General features: G+C 34.2%; 1 protein-coding gene across 4 annotated transcripts in view; it reads right to left on the reverse strand.

Moving 5' to 3' along the window:
• Positions 1-20,820, reverse strand: part of ARFGEF1 (ADP ribosylation factor guanine nucleotide exchange factor 1) — a 153,930-nt gene that overhangs the window by 31,734 nt on the left and 101,376 nt on the right. For all 4 annotated transcript variants that reach the window (XM_029924028.1, XM_029924027.1, XM_029924030.1 and 1 more), the window contains 9 exons: positions 17,758-17,869; positions 17,211-17,416; positions 16,874-16,958; positions 12,511-12,682; positions 11,699-11,850; positions 7,815-7,943; positions 6,820-6,978; positions 6,419-6,569; positions 1,738-1,828 (listed from right to left, as the gene is read on the reverse strand). In XM_029924028.1, coding sequence (XP_029779888.1) covers positions 1,738-1,828; positions 6,419-6,569; positions 6,820-6,978; positions 7,815-7,943; positions 11,699-11,850; positions 12,511-12,682; positions 16,874-16,958; positions 17,211-17,416; positions 17,758-17,869 — 1,257 coding nt within the window. The remainder of the gene's footprint in view (positions 1-1,737; positions 1,829-6,418; positions 6,570-6,819; positions 6,979-7,814; positions 7,944-11,698; positions 11,851-12,510; positions 12,683-16,873; positions 16,959-17,210; positions 17,417-17,757; positions 17,870-20,820) is intronic.

Consider the following 20,820-nt stretch of genomic DNA (forward strand, 5'->3'; position numbering starts at 1 on the left):
TCGAGTCAGGATATTACATGTGAACAAAAACTCAAGATATTTAAAAACTCAGAAGAAATTTAATGAGAACGTGAAATGTACCACACAAGAATATAATCTTATAATAAAACCAAAGATGTAACTTTCAATGCTTTCACTATGAGCTAAAATTTCAATATTGAGGTTTTGTATAAAATTGGACATTGGATTTATTGTTATAGAAGTTATATGGTGATGATGAATTTGAGACAACAAAGTACTAACAGAATTTGTGTTAAGACTCCTCTAAAATATCTTAAAATCTTAAAATGGAGAGGCATTATCATTTGGTGAAACGAGAGACAGGTCTCCCTGCAACAAACAGTGGATGTACGCATAATTAGAACCAGGTATGGTCATATAAAATATACTATGGAAACAAGCAGTAGGTAAAATCTTGACTCTTGCCTGCAGAGATTCTCATGATAGTGAAAAGGATTTATTTGCAAGGCAAGAAAATCATTTGGAAAAAAGCTTGGGACAGCAGAAGGGGAGACATCACACTGCTCTGCAGTTGTACATGCAGGCCGAGAGGTGGAGGGGATAAGAGTGGACACTCAAGAGATACGCTGCCTGAGTGTAAGTCCTGGCACCACTCCCCAAACTCCCTGTAGACGAAACGGTTATCACAGCAATAATCAAAACAGGACTAGTTGTGGGAATGAGCAAGTTATTTGATGCTCTTCTGTATCAGCTTCCTCATTTGTAAATTAAGGATATTAATAATACATATCTCATGAAGTTACTGGAAGGATTAAATGAAATACTACATGTAAAGCACTTTGAAAAGTGCCAAGCACACTGTAAGCCTTCAAGATATATCATGCATGTAAGATGATACAAAATCTTTCTTCAGTCTTCACACACAAAAAAAGGCAAATGACTTTCTTTCCCTAAAAAAAAAAAAAGTCAGCAAGTGGATATTAAAGAGTCTTTTCTCAAGGAAAAAGTTGCAGTGAATATTTGGAATATTTGCCAAGGTCAGTAACCACTGAACACCCTAGTTCAATCTGTACATAGAGCAGAAAGTTTTACCTGAAGTAAAATAATGGATTAGTATAAGTCTCCAAGCACCAAGAAAAAAAAAATACATATTATGTTTTTGAAAGTTTCATCAGAAGTAATATAAAAAATTTAAATATCAGTGTTGTAAAATGTTAAGTTTCAAATATTTGGGCACTCATCTAGAAAAAACTAACCTTCAAAAGAACATTTAACATGAGTTTACTATTAGAAAACAAACTATATATGAGGAATACCTGTAATGTATATAATATACAAATTCCAAAGTCCTTTCCAATGAAGCTTTCAAAGAGAATTGCCACCAAATCTTTCATCTATTCATAATGCACTCTTACATCAAATAGGACTTGAAAGACAATTTATACTCCGTTTTCATACAGGGAGAATACAAGCAATTAGTTTTCTATAGAAGACATAAAATGTGTCCTTTTTCAGCAAGATTATCATTTCCTTAATGCCCAGTAATATCTATTTTAAGTTAAATTTTCATATTGTTTATCTCCTTTCTATATTCCATGATTTAGAGAGAAAAGTTATCGGCATTTCATCATCTAAATAGCAGTAATATCATAATTCAGTCTTAAGGAAAGTTATTCTGGAAATAGTTTTTTTTCACTATTACTTAGCAATATGTATCTAAATGTTACAGAATTAAAATAGTATTCATTCAAAAAGGGAATGGAATAAATACCTTACCTATCTACAGCAACAACAACACTTTGAGAACTGGTTTCTCCAATGGATTCCTGAATACTTGCTATCTGCTTCCAGTCCACATTTCCTCCAACTACCACACATAAAAAGAGAGTCATTTCAGTTTGGAAATAATCCAGTGGAAGAATACACCTAGAGTTCTAAAATATATTTCTGAAATTAGTTATCTTCTTAATGAAAGAATAAAACTTTTGGTGAAAAATGACCTATTTGGCATCAGGGACCTGTATCAAAGTCAAATGTGCTTCATTAGCTATACTAAGTGGCATACAGATAGACATGGATGGTTATAAAGACAAATCATACTTGCAAAGAGCAACAAATTAAGGGCAATGAGAATTTAGATCACAAAATTAATCGTACTAGGCATAATTTCCCTTAATATTGAAGAAACAGCACTAACTACACTTCCAATGTTATCTTCTTACGTTGATTCCCAATGCCGTATGACTGGATCTTCGTGTCATTCTATCTCCAGTCCTCTGTTTACAGATTACCTGTATTTTCTAACATCCCCTTATTCAAAAGAATAATTTTTCTTTCCCTCAGAAACTGCTCCCATAGGTTGGACAGAAGAACAATTCCCCCAATTTCCAAACTCAACTTCACAATCACCTTGGATATCTTTTCCCTCCTCCACCAGTTACTAAATCTTTCTTTTCACCTGTTTTTGGTATCATTCCTTCATTTTCATTCCTATTCAGTACAGACCCTTATAATTTCAGGCCCAGATTACAGACACAGTTTCCTGACTGTTTTCTCTGCTAATTTTTCTCCTCTTCAACCTCACTTTCAGTCTCCTATCAGGTTCATTTTTCTAAATCATCACATTCATTTTGCTTACATTAATTTCAGGATAAAGCATAAACTTTTTAAGCCTAGCATTTAAGGCACTGCCCTTCAACATTCTAGCCATTATATGTCTCTGTTCAGGCCATTCCTGGACTATCTAAAACTTATCTACTAAAACCAAATTAGAATTCTCCAGAGGGATTCCATCGTTCCTCTGAACTGAGTGTTTACTTAAGTAAATAATAGTTAAATCAGGATTTTCTTCCATCCAGCTCCACATGAATTACTATAGATTCTCAGCACAACAGGAAGTTCCCTAAGGCAAGGAACTAAGTTATACACATATTGTGTGTGTGATTTCTCAATATTAAGTCCAAAGCAGATGTTAATAAATATTTGTTGACTCAAATGACCAGACAATAAATGCCTTTATGAATCAACCATAATAGATGATATTATTTAAAGCAGTCAAACTCAAATTTTCTTCTAGGAACTGCACAATGAAAAAGACACAATCCTTGTCCTCACAGAGTTTATTTTATAGTTTACCAGGAAAGATACCAGCTTTAGTAAAGTGTAATAATTACTTCATGGCTGAGATAAACTAATGATATATAATACAAGTTTCACTAAACAGAACTAATTTTAATAGGAAGAGGGAGAACAGGCATGTTAGCTCATAGAAAGGCTTCACATATGATGATCTATTATTTCAAGTTGGACCCAGAAGTATGATCATGAAGGAAAAGAGGCAAAAGGAGAAGTAATTCAGATAGAAGGAACAGCATACATACAGGAAGGATGCAAGTAAATACCATGTTTTAACACACTTGGTTATAGCCATGAGCATCTGGCAGGGGACAGGAAGAAGGAGCGAAAGATGGACTAAAATTAGAATGTGAAGAACCCTTGACTGTCAGAAGACTTGCATGATCAAATCTATTTTCTAAAAAATAATCCTGACAGTATCTGTAGAACACAGGGAAAAAGGAAAAGATAATGGAACTACAAAGACAAATTAAGAGGCTATTTCTATAATACAAATGAACAAGAATGAAAGCCTGAAATAAGTGACAGAGAATTGGGGTGATTAGGGAAATAGTGTCAAGCAACACTTGAAACATGCTATCACGTTATAGGAGTTTAACAAAGAAAAATCCATAGGAAAAAATAATGTCAGTCACCATATAGCTTTTTTTGAGTATCATCTGCATGTCCTTCCTGGAAAGCTTTTAGTATTATATAATAATCTGTAGTTATTAATAATAAACATATTTAGAGGAATAAAAAATATATAAAATGTTTAGCAATCCAAAGATCCTATTTCAGAAACATGTGAAATCAAAAATCTGTATGACACTGTAACATTACAGGCTAATAGTCTCAGCTTTACCAAACAAATTGCTCAAAAGCACAAATATTCAGATTAACTAAGAACAAAGAAGTAGGTGTTGTGAATATTTACTTAAGATTTATATGACCAAGCCAGTGAATTAAAAAAATTATTTTTAATTAAAGTTTGTTTATTTTTGAGAGAGAGAGAAACAGGATGAGTGGGAGAGGGGCAGAGAGAGAGGGAGATAGAGAATCCCAAGCAGGTGCCCCACAGTGAGTGCAGAGAGCCCAACACGGGGCTTGAACTCATGAAACTGTGAGATCATTGACCTGCACCAAAATCAAGAGCTGGATGCTAACTGGATGCATACAGTGACTGCATATGCTATGTATTCTTAGTAACTAAAAGTTTCATGTTTCCAAAAAGGATGAAGTACAGATTTGTAGTGCATTAGTCATAAAATCAGACTAACATATACTCAGCCCTGTTAATGTGGTTACATGGAATACTTGGAGAGGGATGCTGTCAATAAAGGAATATACTAATTTATTTGTAAAAAATAAAGATAGATTAAACCTGCTCAAATGTCTGTACTATATCCCCTCCTAGCTTAAAATCTAACTACAGCATCCTGCTGAATAAAACATCTGTTGCCTAAGTGACAGGGCACAGATGGACAGGCGTAGACATCTGCCACACTGGGCTAGTTGATAACCAATGAGATGGCCTGAAGAGAGGACTCTGCCCAACATCGGCCAAGTCAACAGACTGGATCCCTCTAGGATGCAGACTGAAAATGAGAGAGCTAACCAGTCAGGAATGAGTGAGGAATGGAGCAGCCCCAAAAGAAAAATAGATAAAGCATGAAAGAGAGCTGGAAGAGTACAACTAGTTGACTGAAGAGTATGGCTTGGAAGCCTAAAATTTTTATTTCATTTTCAGAACCAAAGAGTCTTTATTTTTATGTAAATTCCCTTTTCCTGAAGTGAGAAGGCAGGTCTTCTAATATATGTGCAACTTAAGTAGAATAATAGTGATCAAATTAATTTTAACTCACTTTCAAGTATACTAGGAAATTATCAGCAAGTATCGTTTCTCTTGTTTGACTAAAACTTTTAGAAATTAAAGTACTCCACTGGTATTTTATTTTTAGTGTAACCTACTACTGTTACTTACCTAAAGTAAGCCCTGGCAATTTGCACTTGTCATTACTTTAGCCTTCCTAAACTTCAAAGAGTTTTTAAATAAATAAATGAATGAATGAATGAATGAATGAATAAGCAAGCAAGCCTTTCAAAAGTTACTGAATCAATCATTCCAAGTTATATAAGTCACCAAGAAGGTGCTCAGGCAGTTCTAAATCCTGCTGCTCGGTCACCAAATCATTAGATCTATACCTTCACCTCCCAGAACCACAGCATCTAAGATACAACTAGGGTAGCAGAACTGCACTGCTGGCTGCCACGGTTGGAATATCACTGGGAACTAACTTCAAGCCACAACATGGTCCTGGTGTTTCTTCTTCCCCTATGGATCATTTCTTCAGATCTGAAGTTCTTTTGGATTTCTTTAGAATTTTTAATGTGAGCAACAACACAAAAATCACTAAGAATAAAATTAGACAGACAATATCCAGAAATACAGCACTACAGTAAAAATCTTAAAAGGTAAATATTCCTAGATCTCAGGTATATTCTCTCCTGCTCTCTTTAAGTCAGGTCTCTAGATTTCTTGGATGGAAGTAGGGTGGGGAAAATGGATAAAGAACAATCCAGAAACCATTAAAACACCAGCCACTGTGCTAAGCCCATTTATACATATTCTTATTTAATCATAACAACTCTGTAGGTAGATATTACCATTAGTTTCCAGAAGTGCAAACTGAAGCTCAGAAAGTTAAAGTAACTTGCACACAGTAAGAAAAAATACAAATGAATTCAAACTCTAAAATATATGTGTTCAAAGTCAAAGACAGTTTAAATGTTGCTTCTTCCCTAGTAGAACTCTTTCCATTTATTACAAAATATATACTCTCATTGGTTCTTCTGTAGCCATTTTCACTAATTATTTTCCTTTGTTCTATTGGGTTAAACCTGGAAGTTCTTGGCCACACCTAGCCCATAAGGAACCATGGGAAAGTTTCCATACCAGTATAAGTTTCGTTAAGTTTGGACAGTGCCTTTAAAAAATCTGAATATGAATGCTTTCTTTAGTTGCCCCAACTATTTATTATCTTATACAAGCCTTCACTCGTTTAAGTTACCTGCTTAGTCTTAAAAAAAACAGGTCATTTGAAACTGCACCTTTCTCTTACTACCACCTTTCTCTTACGACCCCCCATAAGACTAAGGGTCACTTATGTTGCAAAGTAGACCAGGCAAAAATGGCTCAGTTTTCCACAGGGTCTTCTTGCTTTTCCTCAAAAGGTTAGCAACATGTCCCTCTAATTATAATTCACTGCTACAATAAAGTTACTTACATTGAACAAGTTAATAATTTTTGATATTTCATGAGAATAATTTAAAAACATCTCACCTAGCCCAAGACCCACAAATTCATCAGGAGCCTGATCTTTTGTTCCAGTAAGAGATCCTTCTCTGCCCCGTACTGTTCCAGAAATGTATCGAGGTTTCACTCCAGTTCCTATGAGTTGTGCAAGCTCCAACTGACTGATGCACTTCAGAATCTTCATTACAACAACAACAAAAAAATACCTTTTTAAAATTCCATATTAAAAATGTTTGCAAAAATACTTCAATATATGCAGACAGGATTTAAATATAGGTGACATTATAAATCATTATAAAAAGCTAAATAAACTTATCCTCAATGTACTAAATTAATTTTTCCCCAAACACTTAAGCATGTCAGTAGAATACTGAGCATTAAATCATTTTATAAACCAAACTGAAAACCTGAAAATAAAGTGCTTATACCTCATGCCATGAATTTCCTAAATAATTTCCATCTGTATGAGCCACTGTGATGAGTGTTTTTATTGTGTCGATGTTCTTCTGTTTCATTTCAGTAATACCAGAACTCACTGTAAGTAAGGTAAATCTTGCTAGTGCCTGGACATACGCATCTCTTTCCAGCTATAAAAAAGAAAAAAAGTACACTTACATGGTTGTTTTAGTAAGCTTTAACTGACAAATCACATGCCTCAAACTACAGTGTTTTTTTTTTTTTTAAGATGATAAATGAAGTAGAAAAGGATGAATTTCTAAAATCTAAAGGTAATGGAGATGTCAAATCAAGATGAGATTTTAGTGATAACAAATGAATTCATAGAGTAAAAAAAATATTGAGTATGTTTCAAGTACTGTGTGGACTAGCAGAAATCAGGTTTATATATTTGCTCATTTCTTCTCTACAGCTAGGCTATGTTTTTTAAGACATAACATTCATAATCAAATGTGAAATGGGTATTAAAAAAAGGAAAGCAAGTGTTGGCTAAAATTTATTATCAGACAAAGTATATAAATTACTAGAGGGGCCTGTCTTCATGAAAAACAAATACTAGATACTTGGTTCTTTTCAAGATAACTTTTCTTAGGCTTAGTGAAGTTAAAAGTAATATATACAAACATAAATATGAAGAAATATGATTCAGTAAGTGTGAACATGCAACATATTTGATATTCTAATTAACACATAGAAATTCAAAGTCTTAGAAACTTTGTATATAGCTAATATGCTATAGAGAAAAAAATTGCAAACCGAAGCTGTTTTCATGAATTCCAGACACATCAATATACAATTACTCCTGTTAACAGCTTCCTGGAAACTTAAACATTAAGATTCATTTAAATTCCATCATAAACTTGAAATAAGTTTTTAGTAAATCAGACATAAAAAAAAATAATTGCAACTATAGTCATAAGTAATTTACGTTTCCCAGACTGGCTACAAAGGCAAAAATCTTTGTTACCTGAATGCTGAAAATGCATGCAATTCTGATTGCACATCTTATACCTTCCAGGCAAAGAGAGGCTACTTCAGTATCATCACAATCTTGCAGACCCACACTAAACGCAGCCAGAAAAGGTGTCCAAGCCAACTAGAAAAATTAAAAAATTTTAATTCAAGCTGTATCATAAACATCAAGTGATAATTAAATTTTATGATAGGACTACATTAATATTTCTCAAACTTCAGAAAATAAATGATTTGAGGGAGTTCTGGGGGGGATAAAAGCAATGTATTCCTGGGCATATTTCCAGCTTTCTTGGACAAAGGGGAAAAACTATGCAATGCTGCCTGGGCCTGAATAAGGGAACCTTAGACACATATTAAGCAAAGTATCTATAAATTATTCACACCAATAAGAAATGATAATTGTCAATATTCCAGAAATGGTATTAGTTTTACCTTTACCTTCAAAACCCCTCTCTCTCCACAAGCTGTGTCCCCTGCAGAATCTCACAGACTGTTTATTTCTAAGCAGATCCTTTGAGTAATTTTCTCCTTGCAACAATTACATTACTCTACTTTCCATTAACCTGCTCCCTGGACATCATTTAGCCTTACTTTTTTGTAGTCAAATATTTTACATTGAAACATCAGTGATCTCTCTGGTTCCTAGTCGGGCAATACTTTAAAAAATACTTTAAAAAATAAATTCAATAGAATACTTCTTTATTATGGACTGTGAAAACCAACAAACACTAAATTTTACTAGTAATACTCAATACCTAGTAAAACTGTAATGTAAAATAAACAAAAAGAGCTAGCTTTGGACTACTGGAAATTCTAATATGAAAACATGTATGTATGCATTGGTGTGTGCTTGCATGTGTAACTTTGAAATGTCTAATGTGAATATTTGTTGCTCTTAATAAGTTCTAGTGAAGCAAAACTATATATCCATATAACCATAGCCATATACTAGTGTGCTATAAAAATGACAACTGAAATTTTCAAATGATCTAAAAAGTTTTTATTTAAAAATTTTTTTAATTAAAAAATATTTTGAGATAGTGAGAGTGTGTGAGTGGGGGAGAGAGGTTAAGGAAGAGAGAAAGAGAATCTCAAGTAGGCTTGATACTCAGCACAGAGCCCAGTGTGGGGCTCAATCCCATGACCCTGGGACCATGACCTGAGCCAAAATCATGAGCTGGATGCCCAACTGACTGAACCACCCAGGCACCCCAAGATCTAAAAAGTTTTTAAGATTATTAAAGAAAACAGGATTACCCAAAGCTGTGTTTGTAACATTAGAAAGTTTAGAAGTGTATAATCCCTAAACAAAAGAACATAAGACATAGTTACCTAACTTCTAGTCCTAGCTTTGCCACTTACTTAATCTCTCTGAACCTCACCATCTTCCTCTTTAATACCTGGACTGTCACTAGAGAGAGATGCTTTTGGAAGCGTATGAAGGGCAGTACTTTTAAAATATGAAGTATCACATGGAAGCAATATATTACACATTTTATTCTAAGTAAAGAAACAACACATCTATTCAGAAACCTGTGTAATATTTTATACAAGAAGCATAAATGTTCTAAAGGCAGTGGAAAATATGTTTAACTCCAGTAGGAATTAAAGACAATGATTTCTCCTATCAAACTACACCTAAATAATATCCAGGGGATACTGAAATTATCCATTCATAACTGTGTAATCCTTTATAAAATACAATTTGGCAACATGTAAAACGATTCTTAATATTTATATCCCTTAGTATTATATCACATCCTAGAAACCTCTCATTCATTCCTCTACCCAGTCAATGCTTGTTCACTTAGCACTTACTATAAGCTAGGAATTCTGCAATATATTGGAAAAAGTGAACAGAACATAGTTCCTTGCCTCAAGGAACTTAAAGTCTAGTAAAGAGACAAACATTAAATTTAAAATAAGCAGATGTATAAATACAAACTGTTAAAAATATAATGAAGGGTAAGTATAGCACACTAGGAAAAGGGACCAAATTTGGAAGGGGCAAAGCAGGGCAGAACGCTCTGAGAAAGTAACATTTAAAGTGGAAAGCACTTGGGCAAAGAAGGAAAGAGCATTGTAGATAAAAGACACAGCTTGTAAGAATGTTCTAAAGACAAAGTAATTTAGGACTTTCTAGAAACTGATGTTATGTTAGTGTGACCGCCACACAGCAGGACATAAGAAATCTAGCAATGAGGCTGGAAAGGCAGGTGGAGCGAGATGATGTTGTGCGTGTGTTTTTCATCATGGTATCACGCAGAGTAAGTAAAGGGCCTTAACAAGGCAACGTTTCATTTTGTATTTTTAAATGATCAGTCTGGCCTCTGGAAATGGATCAGAGGAGCACAAAAATACACATAAGGGCACCACTTAGGACACCATGATTTTTAGGGTAAGAAACGAGGATGTCTGAAGAGGTTAATGGCAGTAGAAATGGTGGTAAAAGGAAAGATTCTTAATTCTAGCTTAGAAGATATTTACCTAAACTAGAACTAATCTACAACACAGATAATAAAAGCTACTTATGAAGAATTTTTAATGGTATAGGGAAATACTTATTATGTGAGAAACATCAAGATCTAAAATTCTACACATAGTATGATCACAACTGTTCAATTAAGATTAAAAAAAAAAGCAGCATATAAACATATTAACGGAAGTTTTCTCTGAGTAATAGAATTATGCCTTTTCTTTTCATCCTCTACTGCCCCTCAACCAAAAAATTTAAGAAAAACAAGAATCTAAGATTATTCAAAACAAAATGAGAAGTTGGTGTATAAAATGTTTCATAATAAAGTATTTCTTATATTTCAACATCATTTTCTATATTATTTCCAAAGATAAGGCTACTTATTTTTTATACTCCACTTTTAATACTGCCTCCCTATCCCCCCATCCTGTAATTCTTCAAGTTTCAGAAATATAGTTATCCCATAGACTTTGAAGTAGGAGCACAATGATAAAACTTGAGAGCTAAAAGAAAGCGCAGAAATCTTGTAGTCATCTTTTACTGCCCATGCATATGTGCACTTAATGTCCGAAAAAGAGCTCACATTATGATCTTCGGCTTCCACAATCTTCCCACACTGTCTCATGAACTGGAATGTACTTTACTTCTTTTCACTTTTCAAATTTGACTAGACAAATTCCCTATAATCCTTAGTCACCACTTACTTACTCTGCAGTTTGGAGAAAGGATAGGAATACAGGACAGGAAAATGAAGAAAGAATAGGCGATCAAATTTTAAGGAACCAGTATTCTTCTTACTAGATCAACCTATAAACATAAATAATGCTTGCTTTTGTTCCTCTCTCTACTCTCTGCGGTCCAGGAGTACTCAGAACGCACATAGGAGATCTTGAGCCAGAAGCTCAAGAAATTTCAGGTAACTCCAAAGGCTTAATTAAACAGATGTCATTTAAAGAAAACCAGTTTAAGGATTAATGATTATTCTCTGAAATTTTTCTATTCTTATTTCTTAAGATTACACATTTATTACTGACATAAGTGTATGCTTTTTCTCATTGTCTTTAAGAAAAAAATTTTATTTGCTATATCCTAAAGAACATTGCTTTCGTTTCCAGGTCTACACTAATGAGATAGATCACTGTATTTCCTTTACTTAAAAACATGCTGAACAAAATTGTACATAAAGTTATTAGTAACTCCTGGGGCACCTGGGTGGCTCAGTCAGTTAAGCATCTGATTCTTTATTTTGGCAGGTCATGATCTCATGGTTCGTGAGATTGAGCCCCACATCAGGCTCTGCATTGACAGTGAGGAGCCTGCTTGGTATTCTACTCTCCCTCTCTCACACACTCTCTCTCAAAATAAACAAACATTAAAAAGAAGTTATTAGGAACTCTTACCTTAAACATAGGCCTCACATGCTCCAAATGTGTTGCACTTGTAAAAGGTGCCTGGACATGGCTCACGGCTTCCATGAGTGCTTTTGCTGTCTTGGCCATCTGTTCCATTTCTAAGTTATACAGAAGCCTTCTTTGTTTTTCACTGGCGACATCTGAAACAACAAACACTATCAGCATTTAAAAAATAAATTTTAAACATTTTAAAATGTTTTGATGTTTTACTATAAATAATAAATGCCACCAATTAATACTAATTATAGTCTTAAACCAGACATAAAAGATCACATAAGGTGTGATTCCATTTATATGAAATATCCAGAGCAGGTAAATCCATAAAACAGAAAGCAGACTGGTGATAGCCAGAGGTTGGTGAGAGGGAGGGAATGTGAAGTTTCGTCCTAACCTTCCCCATCTCCTTGAATCACCCCCACTTTGTTTCTGTTTACGTGTAACAAGAGACAGACAGAACTGTGCTGCTTATGGAGGAGGCAGGAAAAAGAGTGGAAGTCTGTCTTTTGGGGTTCCCTAAGCAGTCTCACTTACCTCCAAATCCATGCCGAGATTTACTACTGAATTGATAAGTCTGTACTAAATGCACACTAAATCATGCATATTATTGTAGCATTTTCTGTTGATCACTGATCAGTGCTATCTTTATTCAGAATATGGAAAAAAATAAAATCATCAGAAGACTGTATAATACTTTTCATTAGAATAGTATTTGAATTACTCTAAACCAAGTGAATAACTTTTTTAGGAAAATGTTTTTTTTCCTCCCAAACAATCAGAATTCAGTTGATTTGGATACTTACTTTGTTTACTTGATTTTGTAGGGATTGTTAGTTCTTTTGTTTCTTTCAGTGATATCTTTTTTCCAGCTATTTCATTATAAATGGCTGACAGATACTCTTCAGGAAGGTCTTTACTATCATTGATACCTCTATTCATCTTAATGTATTGTTCCTTTGTCATTTTATTTTTAACCTAGAAATGAAAAAGCATTATAATTCCTAAATCTCATATTTTAAGAATTTGAATACTCTTAGAATTTATAAATACTCTGAAGATAGGACAGGGAAAATGCTCAATTAAACGTATTTAAATGAAAAAAGGAAGTCACAGAAAATGAAGGTAATGTAGAAAAGACCTATCCTGGCATATGCTAATTCACTCTGCGCTGATGTGCACATATATAATTTATAATAAGAAACAGGAAATTATATAATGAAATTATTTTTGACCAAGGTTTAAGAGCTCTGGCTATACAGTCTTTAAAAAAGGATCATGACAAGTATTAAAAACATACAGTATCAAAAAGATTCAAATCTTAGTTTGGGAAAACGGAAATATGTAGTAAAGATTTAGAAGCTAATTTTTTATACCAGTGGATGCAAAGTAACAACTGAATTTATTTAAGTCAGATAATAGTCTCTCTGACTGACTCATTGTGGTAGATGGAGGTTAGGTGATCTGGGTGAAGTATCCTTCCAACATTTTGTCTTGTTAAAGAGTATTCTGACCAGGAATGTCCTACAGCATACCTTCATCAGGCTGTGGAGTACAAGCTTGTAATTTATAAGATGCAGTCCTGTCACCAAACTTGAGAACTAGCACAATGAAAATGTTTTTATCTCCAAAGCCCAGAGAAGTTATAGGCTGTGTTTGTTTGGTTCCAGACTACCTCAATAAAGTGAATATTGTAATACAGTGAGTCAAATTAATTTTTTTGGTTTCCTAGTGCACACAGAAGTTATTTGCACTATACCTTAGTCTATTACGCATTGTCTTAAAAAATGCTAACCATCTTCTCAGCTTTCAGCAAATCATAAACACAGAACACAGTTCACTGTGACAAATGTAGTAATAATGAAAAGTTTGATATATTGCAAGAATCACCAATTGTGACAGACACATGAAATGAGCAAATGCAGTTGAAAAAATGGTGCTGATAGACTTTCTTGATGCAGGGTTGCTATAGGACTTCAATTTGTAAAACAAAACAAAAAACAAAACACTATTACCTACAAAATGCAATAATGTGAAGTATGATGAAACATTCTTTAGTTTATTTAAATATGTGTGTGTATACATATTTAATTAAATCTATTCCTACCATCTCCCATGAAGAATTTAAGGCAACTCTAAAGATAAGGCTCCTCCTGTAAACTTATCAGATACATAGAAAGGAAGCAAGTCATAACTTTAAAAACTCATCATGAGGCACCTGGGTGGCTTAGCTGGTTAGGCATCTGACTTTAGCTCAGGTCATGATTGTGCAGTTGGTGGGTTCAGGCTCTGCATTGGGCTCTGTGCTGAGAGCTCACAGTCTGGAGTTTGCTTTTCAATTCTGTGTCTCCTCCTCTCTCTGTCCCTCCCCTGATCATGCTGTCTTTCTCTCTCTCTCAAAAATAAACGCTTAAACAAAACAAAAACAAAAAAACCCCACCTCATCTGAGTTGGCACCAAAAATAAAATCAAGGAAAAAAAAAAAAAGCTGTTTCACCTGATGTTCTGATAAATACTAAGTAACAATGACATAGAGTTACTAAAATAAAAGACCATATAAGTGCTGCCAATAAGAGGCAAAAGAAGAGAAACATTACCTGGAAATCTTAAGCATGGCATACTGTTTTAGTATCGTACCAGAGACAAAAAGAAGTCTTGGTAAAAAATCAGAAGTAGCTATATACTATGCTTGTGCATGTGGGTTGAGAGGTGGGAGTGGGAGTAGGGAATACATTAATTTCAGGTACCCCAAATAAAAATATACTGCTAAAATATGACAATTCTATCACAGTGGGATTCTGGAAGTAGGGTAACACACAATCCTACATAATCCTACTTTTCTTTCCCAGCTTATCTTTTATGAAACACCCTACTCTTGACTTTTGTTTTCATGTGCTTAAATTAAGCCATGTTTAGTTGTAGTATTTAAATCCCTTATTATGATGGAGATTAATATATGCAAAAAATTAAAAGTGTTCTAAGTATACCTCAAATTTTTAAGAAATTCACTGACTCACACAATATATACAAGGTGGCCTATTTGTAAGTCTAAAAATTCTAGGTAAAAAAGACCATAAATGATTTGTTTAAATATTTTAACTATGAAAAAACTAAGAATGAGAATTAGTTTTAAGGAATTCCTTTAAAGTTACCTATGTTCTTTAAAAATGAGGTCATCTGTTATAGTTCATGTGGACCTGAATCAAATCATATGGAGTCATGATTATGGGTTCATTTTTTTTTTTAAGTTTATATATTTACTTGAGAGAGACAGGGACAGTGCTAGTGGGGGAGGGGCAGAGAGAGAGAGGGGAGAGAGAGAATCCTGAGCAAGCTCCACACTGCCATCACAGAATCTGACGCAGGGCCCAAGTTCATGAAACTGTGAAATCATGAACTGAGCTAAAACAAACAGTTGGATGCTTAACCGACTGAGCCACCCAGGCACTCTCAGTTCAATTTTCTAATTGAACTTTCCTTCATAAAAACTCATAAGCTGTTCTGTAGCTGCAGGCTGCATATCAGGACATGAGGCCAGCCGGCAGCAGTCTGACACGGAGCAGGAAGACTACAAGCAGTTACCACTGCTGGACCAGGACTCCACACATGTTCTATGGACAGAAACAAGTGCAGTGAAGACAGAACACTGTTCTCAAAATGTTTCCTAACTGACCTGAGTTCAGAAATTTTTAACAATCTGGATCCTATGAAAGGATATTAAAGGAAGTTTTAGTATTTCCTCAAAACTTACACAAGAATGCACATGTGACACAGATGCATATAACACTGACAATTCATTTACAGAACCAAATTCTTTAAAAATATAACATTCTAAAAACAAATGAAGGTAGTGTACTGGTTTGGACCAAAACACCAGACAGAAAACTGTAATCTGAAGATATCCAAATAAATCAGTATCTGTAGACAGCCTTATAAAACCATGGGTAAAAAGTGTGCTGCATAATAAAAACCTGAAATTGAGCTGCTTTAACTATACTGCCAGCAATATAACAAAAGCATTTTTTAAATGATTAAAATATTAAATGACTTTTTAAGAAAGGTCTACATAAAATCAAGTAAATCCCTGGTAAATGCATAGTTGTTGAAGATAACTATATATAATCCCCCATTCATATATTTGATAAATATTTCTCCATATAAACCTTGCCTTAAACAACTCCAAACACACACACACACACACACACACACACACACACACACACACACAATCCCTATAATGCAAAACTTAATCTCAACCTTTAAATAAATTTAAATTTTTCCAATACCTCTTGGATGAGTAATAGTTTATTTCACTTCCTAAGAGTAATAGGTAACATTAGATGCCATAAGTACAAAGAAACTCTTGCGAATAGATAAATTTATAATTTACCCCAAAGATATTCTAAGCATTTTTTTGAAACTAAGCCTGAAATACCTAAACATTAAAAAAAATTTTTTTGTTTGCTAATGAATATCAGAAATCAAGTGCCAGAACCTTAATATTTGAGAAGGAATTATGAATTTTAAGAAACAAAAGAAGTTTGAACACTGAATGGATATCTAATACTTTAAAATTGTTAATTTTTTAGATGTAATGGTATTGCAGTTATGTTTATTTTATTTTTTGTGGTTATGTTTAAATAGACTGTGTGTTTTTCAGAGACATACACCAAAATAAATACAGATGAAATGATATGATACCTGGGATTTACTTCAAAATGATCTGAGAGAGACAGAAAGGATAAAAATTGAACAAGACTGGCTATAAGTTGATAACTGTGGAAGCTGGTTGATGGGCACATGCAGGATTCCCATACTAATCATTCTGATAAGTTTGAAATATTTAAAAGAAAAATTAAGGTTTATATACAGTGTTTTTCCATGTTGTAATAATTATAGGGCAGAAGAATATATGCATATTCTTAGAATAAAATTTATCTTAAGCTTTATAAAGCTGTCAATCGTAAGACAAATACAGATTTATTTTAATTAGAATTATTTTATTTTAATTAGAATTATTAACAGAAACTGCATTTGCAAAACATACACTATATCACATTAAATACTCCCATTTGGTGACTGGTTTCACTATAAAGGATTAAAATTTCAATTATTACTTACTGAATTAAAAGACCTTACTTGGTACTATCTGTTATACATAGCACATACCTGTGGACTGTGAAGATCTGTAGTCAACATGATAATTGAGTAAGCCAAAACATAAGCAGTATCTGCACTAGCAAAAAGGGTTTGTCTGAAAAAACAGATGTATCATGTTATAAACTTTTATTGTTTTACAGTTGTATTTAAATAAATCAAACCCCCTTAATTTTTTCTTTCAGGGTTTATGTTTTAGCTCATACTACAGCTTTTCTATGAAATCGCCTATCACTTCCAGATTGAAATAACTAAAATGTCTGGGGACAGGAGATGATGAATCTCCTGATGTTTTTTAGATTAGTGATAGCTGGGAACCCATAAGTACTTGAATTTGAATCTTGCTTACCCTTGGTTGCATTCTAGATATCGTGCAGCAAATTTTTCCATCAATCGATCAATTTTCTGAGCTTCCCCTGGAAGACGGAATCCTTCCAGAAACATACGAAGGGCTGAAACAAAGTCCTTTCCTGAAAAGTCATGTTGGTCCACATATGCATACATGACTTCTTTGTTAAATTTATCATTATCTCCCAGGAACTCACCCACTTGAGTCTAAAGAACAAAAGATTAAAAAACTGATATCCTAATGAAATGCTACATTTGCCACAGAGACATTTTAAAAAGCAGAAAAATCTGTAAGATTCACAAATTTTGACTACAGGGTTAACTATTTCAAACATAAAGCTAAAAAGTTAAACACACTAAATGTGTTTATTAAAAAAAATACTCTTCTGAGTTTAGAAAATTAAAAAGCAAAATTAAGAATACCTAGGTTATTTTTTAAATTTTATTATTTACATAGGGCATTTTAAAAGCTAAACAGTAATGTATCATTATGTACTTAAGAAGGAATTTTACAGAAAAGATTAGAATGGAAAAAAAGGTGTTCTTACAGAGTCTAATCTTTCCTCTTGATGTAAGAATTGGGCTATATCTTCAGGTGTAGTGCCAAGCATCCCTTGTTCTTGGAGGTACTGTATTCCTCTCTTTGGTTTCTTATTAAATCTAGATGATGTTAAAGTTAATAGAAACATTAGATACAGAAAATCATTTGCATTTCCCTGAAAAGAAAATCTTAAACTACCAGATTAATTTTCTAATACAACTTAGAAAATAGTTTATTTAATATGATCAATCATGAGTATACAGAAATTATTACATTGCACAGACCAGTTCACAGACTATGTGAGATGCCCATTTGAGTAAGGATATCAGTACTAAATGTCTCATGTTTTTATATATTTACCTCAATGCTCAAGTCATCTTGGTTTATTCCACTTACACCACTGATTAATTCTGGTGACTATTTTACCCATGATCTGACATCATCTCCTTTATTGAAAAAAATTCCTACATAAGAAATGTTTTCAAAGTCAAGTCCAAACCGACTAGACTGATACATAAAATCTTTCTCAAGATAGCTCCAGTTTATCTCATCCTCTCTTACCCGTCTACTCCCAAATACCCTATTCTCATTCCCTACGCATAGTGCATTTCTGCAATCTATTTCCTCTACATGTCCTCCACCTGTTCCATTCTCTGTGGAATTCTCCTTACTTAGCGATCCAGTTCAAATGTCACCTCCTTGTTTCCACATCATTCATTCATTTTCTACTTTTATTGTACCACTAATTACTTTGGTACCTCATCACTTGTCACCTGGGTATTATACAAGTTCTTAAATGGTCTTGCTAGCTTTTTGCTCTGCTCACATTCTAACCCATCTTTCAGGCTACTGGCAAAGACATCATTCCAAAACAAATCTGATGCTGCGGCTACTATGACTAAAATCCTCCAATACATAGTATGCTGAAGCCAAGAAGAACAAGACAAAAACTTGTTTACATGGAACATGGATCCAACTCAATGCTCTCATTTCATTTCCTGCGACTGCTCCCCTAACCTTGCCTCTGCCATCCTAGACAATAATCCTCAAATGTTCCTTTCCTCTGTGCTGAAATGTCCTCACCTGTTCTGTCCTAATGACTCCTGACAAGTCCTAATTCATACCATAAATTAAAATCATTTTTCACGGAGATAAGCATAATCTCTGCTCTCTAGAAGTTCTCTCCCTAATAAAATAAACATGATTTTAAAAACCTATAATAGTAAAAGTGCAATAAAAAATATATTCACAAGGTAAGAGCACAGAAGAGGAAGTAACTAACAGAGGTAGTTGTGATATATTTCCTGGGGAAGGTGACTATGAAACTGAGCTTTGAAGAATGATTACACAGATCATAAACAGTATGAAAAAACACCCTAGAGAGAAGGAACCATCCTAACACATGGAAGCATGAAACAGCATGACATTACAATAAACAGCTCTGCATTATTGGAAGGCTGAAATGAGATAAGGAAGTGGCAGGTGACCAAGCTTAGAGTCCAGCAGATCCGTATCATAAAGGATAGTATATCCAATTATGAGGAGCTATGACTTTATTCTCTAAAAGCAGAAGAGGGGAGAAATAGCTTACTTTCATTCAAGACAGACCACTCTAGCTAAGTGTGAGAAAAAGACAAGAATAAATAAGACCAAATAAAGGTAGGCCAATTAAAAGACTGCACTAGTCAAGGCAACAAATGGTGATGGTTTGAATTGAGAGAACTGTAGGAGATGGAGAGAAGGGCTAACTAAGCAGCACAGATACTTAGGAAGTAGAATCAAGAGGATTTACTGACAGATCTAAGGGGAAAATCTACGTGACTACCAGAATTCTAGCTGATAAATTTAGTAGCATCCTGGGGTACTAGCCTAAATAAGAAATACAGAAAGAGTCGTTTTTTGTTTGTCTTTTGATTTTGGTAGATGTATTAGGGAACTGATTATGGAGAGAATGGAGACTGATAAATTCGGTGATGGACAATACTGAGTACGAGAAGCTAAGCAATATCCAACAAAGCTGTCCAACAGGCAATTACAGACATGATTCTGGACTTCAGTAGAGGTATTAAAGGTAACAGTTGGGAGTGGTGACATGTTAGCACATACACAGTAGCTGAAGTCATGAAAAAGAGCATGATCACCTAGGAGGAATGACAAAGTAAGAGCTGAGGGACAGAACTCTGGAAACGCTAAGCTGTATTCAGTACATAAACAGCCCACAAGACCGAAATGACATGGGTCAGAATAGTAGGAGGAACAGGACAGAGTGGTGTCACAAACAGTCATGGAAGTGTGTAATGGAAGCGCAGTACCATGAAAGCATTCTCATAAAAGTATGAAGCAGAGATCAAGTCCAGAGGCTGATAAAAGGAGTAGAGACTAAGGAGACCTCCACTTTGAAGTCCTGTGATGACCCCTCTCACTCCCAAGTACTTCAAATAGAGCTACCATACCTTGGCAGAACTTTGTATACTATTATACACTCTACAGAGTACTATTCCAAAAATATATATATATTGCTCATATATAGACCGTAATTTTAAATACAAGAACCAGTGCCTTCATGTTTCTTGGCAAACATTCCCAAACACCAATGTATGTTTGCTGAGTAACCAGAATTTCAATATGTATATCTAATTATACATACTAGGACTTGAGTCCCTCAGAGGCCATGGCTGTTTCATTCACCAAGTTTCCCTAGGACCTTGCATAATGTCATGAACAGATGGGACTTTGATAAATACTGACTGAAAAACTGGAATGAATGAAGTATTAATGGCTCTTTCCTGAGGCAATTTTGCAAGATTTTATAATTTTATGACCAAAACACGTGCATGCATTTTGTCAATTTTTTTATATTAATGATTAAAAAATGGAACTTGAACATTCATTAAAAGGCACTGCTTAAGAGTTAGGAAGAAATGCTTTCTAGTAGAAGAGAAAACCATGTAAATATACAAGGGAAATTTTAGCAGTTTATAGTAGCTAGATTCATGGAGAAACATCAGCAACTTCCTTTTTCCTTACAGCTTCTCTTTGAAAGAGATAGGAAATTTTACAGGGATAAAAG

Source organism: Suricata suricatta, chromosome 15 (genome assembly GCF_006229205.1).
Source record: "Suricata suricatta isolate VVHF042 chromosome 15, meerkat_22Aug2017_6uvM2_HiC, whole genome shotgun sequence".
Classification (NCBI taxonomy): Eukaryota; Metazoa; Chordata; class Mammalia; order Carnivora; family Herpestidae; genus Suricata; species Suricata suricatta.